The sequence below is a fragment of the Pseudorasbora parva genome, chromosome 19 (genome assembly GCF_024679245.1).
Source record: "Pseudorasbora parva isolate DD20220531a chromosome 19, ASM2467924v1, whole genome shotgun sequence".
Taxonomy (NCBI): Eukaryota; Metazoa; Chordata; class Actinopteri; order Cypriniformes; family Gobionidae; genus Pseudorasbora; species Pseudorasbora parva.
The window spans coordinates 1,023,663-1,028,662 of NC_090190.1; the positions used below are offsets into that span (position 1 = coordinate 1,023,663).

The 5,000-nt window shown below is 40.0% G+C and overlaps 1 protein-coding gene across 1 annotated transcript in view; it reads right to left on the reverse strand.

Annotated features, from left to right (window-relative positions):
- Window positions 1–2,921: 2,921 nt before the first annotated feature.
- Window positions 2,922–5,000, reverse strand: part of ncdn (neurochondrin) — a 13,377-nt gene continuing 11,298 nt past the window's right edge. The window contains exon 7 of the mRNA XM_067425491.1: window positions 2,922–3,427. Coding sequence (XP_067281592.1) covers window positions 3,015–3,427 — 413 coding nt within the window. The 3' untranslated portion in view covers window positions 2,922–3,014. The remainder of the gene's footprint in view (window positions 3,428–5,000) is intronic.

The following is a 5,000-nucleotide window of genomic DNA, read 5'->3' on the forward strand; positions in this document are numbered from 1 at the left end:
ATTTCTTAACACCAAGCTACTTACCTATTGCAGCCTTCCCAGCCTGGTGCAGGTCTTCAGTTTAGTTTCTGGTGTTCTTTGACAGCTCTTTGGTCTTGGCCGTAGTGGAGTTTGGAGTCTGACCTCTGTTTGAGGTTGTGGACAGGTGTCTTTTATACTGATAACGAGTTCAAAAAGGACCCGTTAATACAGGTAACGAGTTGAGGACAGAGGAGCCTCTTAAAGAAGAAGTTACAGGTCTGCGAGAGCCAGAAATCTTGCTTTTTTGTAGGTGGCCAAATACTTATTTTCCACCATAATTTGCAAATAAATTCTTTAAAAATCAGACAATGTGATTTTCTGGACTTTGTTTTCTCATTCTGTCTAGTTGAGTGTACCTACGATGAAAATTACAGGCCTCTCTCTCAAATTTTTAAGTGCGAGAACTTGCACAATTGGTGGCTGACTAAATACGTTTTGCTTCACCATACACTATATTGCCAAAAGTTTTGTGATGCCTGCCTTTACAAGCGCATGAGCTTTAATGCCATCCCATTGTTAATCCGTAGGGTTTAATATGGAGTCGGCCCACCCTCTCTAACAGCTTCAGCTCTTCTGAGAAGGCTTTCCTCAAGGTTTAGGAGTGTGTTTATGGGGATTTTTGCCCATTCTTCTAGAAGCTCATTAGTGAGGTCAGGCACTGATGTTGGACGAGAAGGCCTGGCTCTCAGTCTCCGCTCTAATTCATCCCAAAGCTGTTCTATCGAGTCAAGGTCCAAAATGTCTTGGTATGCTGAAGCATTAAGAGTTCCTTTCACTGGAACTAAGGGGCCAAGCCCAACCCCTGAAAAAAACCCCAACCCCATAATCCCCCATCCACCAAGCTTTACACTTGGCACAATGCAGTCAGGCAAGTCCTGTTTATTATTATTAGTCTGTTTTCACGTGGTTATGAAAAGCCAATCATGTGACCACAAATGTGCTGAAACGCATGACATTGACGTGTAATTGATTTTTCAAACTGTCAAAAACCAAAACATTGTTGTAAATCTGGTGCAATTATTACAAATGCAGCTTTAAGAGCTCATAATAACAGTTTGTTTTGTAATATTTCTGAAAGAGTCTCATCTGTTCATTTATCTGCTCATAATTCCAGTAAAGCAGTGAAATATTCCTCCAGTGTAGATCATCTGTTCTCTGTGTGAATATATAGTAAAGTGTGATTTATTCCTGTGATCATTATCATCATTACTTCAGTCTTCAGTGTCACGTGACCCTTCACTAATCATTCTTATATGAGGATCTGATGATCAAAAAATATTTATGATTATTATCAGTGTTGAACACAGTTCATATTTCAATGGAATCTGTATGCATTTTTTTAAGGATAAATGGTTATAAATCCATGTTGTAATTTGATTCTGACTGTGTTCCTGAATCTCATCTGTTGCAATAGTGCTGTAAGGACGCCCCCTACTGGACACTTCAACACACCACACCCAAAGTCAATTCCAGGAACATTTTCATCAGGATCTGCTTTCAAGACTCCACAACAGGGTTTCTGCAGGTTTAACGAAGGTATATTTAAGAGAAATTAAAGAAAATGTAAGGAATAAACTGAAGGGAACATGTTCTCTAAATGTAAATGAGTTTTATTAGAGACACTTCAGAGTCTGAAAATATAATTTCCAAATTAATTTGAATAAAAAGATCAATGATTCAGATCGCGTGTCAAACTGCTGAAATCATGTGACACTGGCGATCCGAATCATGAATCGATTCGCTGATTCATAACCGTTTGAATCTTTATTTGAGGATTGAACACAAACGTGGAAGAGAAGCCAATGCTGAATAAAGTCGTAGTTTTTGTTATTTTTGGACCCAAATGTATTTTGGATGCTTCAAGAGACTCTAATTAACCCACTGATGTCTCATATGGACTACTGTGATGATGTTTTTATTCCCTTTCTGGACATGTACAGTATAGTGTGCATACACTTGCATACGCTCTCGGACTAAATATAAAATATCTTAAACTGTGTGTGAAGATGAACGGAGGTCTTACGGGTGTGGAGCGACATTAGGGCGAGCAGATAATGACTTCAAATTTTTTTTTTGCATGTTTAAGATGATTTATTTATTTTGAAGCGGGTAGCGAGTGGATGATGGATGTCCAGCCAGAAGCACATTGATTAGAATGACCAGGGAAATTACCAGGGCTTGGATACAGTTTTACTCTAGACTTATTAATCTCATGTATTTATTTACTTTTTTTATCATATGTTAATTAACCATTCCTCTGAAAATAAGACTTAATGTCTTAATTTTGCATATCAGTTAATGTGTCTTGATTTAAGGAGGTTAAGATATTTGAGCTGGAAAACAGAAATCCCGAAGAACATGTTAATTCTTTTGCAGTGCATGTTATTTAATTTAGGTGTAATGAGTTATTAATTTGTTGTTTTAGATTATTTTGGCCTCTGCTTTAATGCTCAGATTAAATGTGGTCCCTCGTTGATCTTTTGAACACAAATTAAGATATTTTGTAATGAAATGGACAGATTTCTGTTCTCTATTGACAGGCTAAGCAACTTCAGACAGTTCATAAGGAGAAATTGATTATTCCAGATGTTCTGAAGAGACTCCATGGGTTTATATGAGGTCTAACGGGTTTGAGCGACATTAGGGTGAGGAAATGATCCCAGGATTCTCATTAATGGTGAACTGGCCCTTTAAGAGCCGGACCTACTGTTGATTTATTCAGACAAAATCTGACCAATCGCGTGTCGTTCTGCATTATACAGTAAATTCTGTTTTTATGAATGGATCACAGAAATCATACAGCCCTGGTTTAATGCCATGATATTGAATTTAATACTTTCTTTCATTGTGGAAGGTCAAATTAAGACCCTGCTGGATCAAAATAATGCATAAAACAGCACTTCAAAAGCAAAAATATTTTTTATTTAACATTCATCCGCAGAGTGTATAACAAATGCTTATTTAATATGATAAACAGAGAAATATGAGTCTTATTAAACGTGTGTATTGTACTCCAGCAGAATTCTGCCGAGCTGAGGCATTTCCTGAAGAGTTTCGGAGCTCTTGACCAGCTCGGCGATGTCCTTACGGCACACTGGACTCTGATGGGCCAGGCTGCACAGAACCTCCTCCAGAACCGGCTGTGAGGCTCGGTCCGGCAGACGCCCGCTGATGGTGCTGGCCAGCCACCGGTCCTCCAGGATTAGGCTGATTATCCAGGGCTGGGTTCGGACACAGCCAGCCAAGGCCTGCATACTGAGCCTCCAGAGCTCTCCAGCCTCCTCCCAGTGCTCCTCCCACTGGACACTGAGCCGGGCCGGTTCCGAAGCCCGGCCGGACTGCACCGCGCTCAGGAGAAAAGACAGAGCTGAGGAGAAGAAGCGGCGCCGGCCCGGTTCTGCGGGTTCTGCAGAGAAAACCATCATTAACCAGCAGCAGAAGCAGGTTTGGAGCATTGCTGTAGTCTAACACACTCAAAGTTACTTCATATATACGACAATTCATCATGACCTCACAACAGCAATAAACGCTCTTCCAGGTGGCAAAACCCGAAGCGTTCCTATGGAAATCCTATGGATTCAGACTTAGTTAACATGATTATTGAGGGACTGATTAACTAATTCAGGAGATCGCAATACATGAAATGCCTACGCTTGCTCCAGTAGATGTAGCGCTAGTCTACTACCATCACTACCATCATGAGCCTCAGCCCACCATTGAGTAGTTATTCTAGTGACTGTTGCTGTTTGACTTTCAATATGTCAGGCTATCGTAGATGGTTTGTTCCCTGTTATCTAACTCAAAAGGCTTTGATCGTTTTCTGTTGCTCGGTCGGGGTCGGATCAGATGTCACAGACGTGAGCTTCTGACGGTCAAAAGGATAGCGTGCTGTAGACTAGCGCTACTCCGCTAACGTTAGGCATTCACTCAAACTAAACTCACGGTGATGAAGCCAGTGCGGTTCACGCATCAATCATCCATCAGCCGACAAATATGTTTTGCTTTTCCTATTTCTTCCACTGACATTCAATCAGTAGCCTACATGACACTAGACGTTCAGTCTCTTCCTACTTTTACTTCAGGCAGTGACTGGCAATGAGTTCGATCTTTAAAATAGATCTTAAGTTTACTAATATTAGTCTCGAATTTCCCCAGCTGAAGATAATTATGCTCTGCTGTGATTTTGTAGATGGGCCGTTTTGAGAATACTTCTCTGTTGCGCCTCTTTTGACGCCGTCCACTCGCTTTAGCCTCCTCACCCACAGGTTTTGCTGGATATATTTACTTCTTTCTGAAGGAAATCGATACAATCCTACACCTTTTGCGGCGCAGTTGAAGTAAAAAGTGCCTGGGACAAACGCTGTCAAGATGAGCGGGTATAGCAGGCTGTGTCTGTGTCATTATGCCAACATTATCTTCATAACTTCTAACGAAATAAAAGGTTTACCCCTCAGAAAAATGAACTTTCCTCTCAACATTATAGCCTGTGTGTGAGCGCGGCGCGCGGTCAATAGTGAAGGCGTGCGCTGTATCGCGTCATATAAGGACGCACACTGAAAAGTAATCGGGTCAGGTCGTTTACATGGTTAAATTTTACGTTTAATCGGTTCATGAAAAGGTTTATCCCAGCCCTCTCAAACCGATTACAATTTCATTTGGTTTGGGCATTTTTATTCTGATTGAGGCGTTTATATGGAGCATTTTCATTCAGACTGGACTTTTAAACTCCATGTACTCCATGTAAACGCACCTATTGTCGATATATGATAAATTAATATAGGTTAGGTTACAGTTTTTGATTAAAGATTATAAGGGTTTAAATTAATGAAATGCACAGAAATCATTTATAGTAAACACTACAATATTACATGTAAAAATACGATTTGTAAAATTGTATTTCATGCCGTCTTGAATAGCACTTATGTAATCTTGAAGCATTTAAAATTAAATAAATAATTTGAGATAAATATTTCATTTTT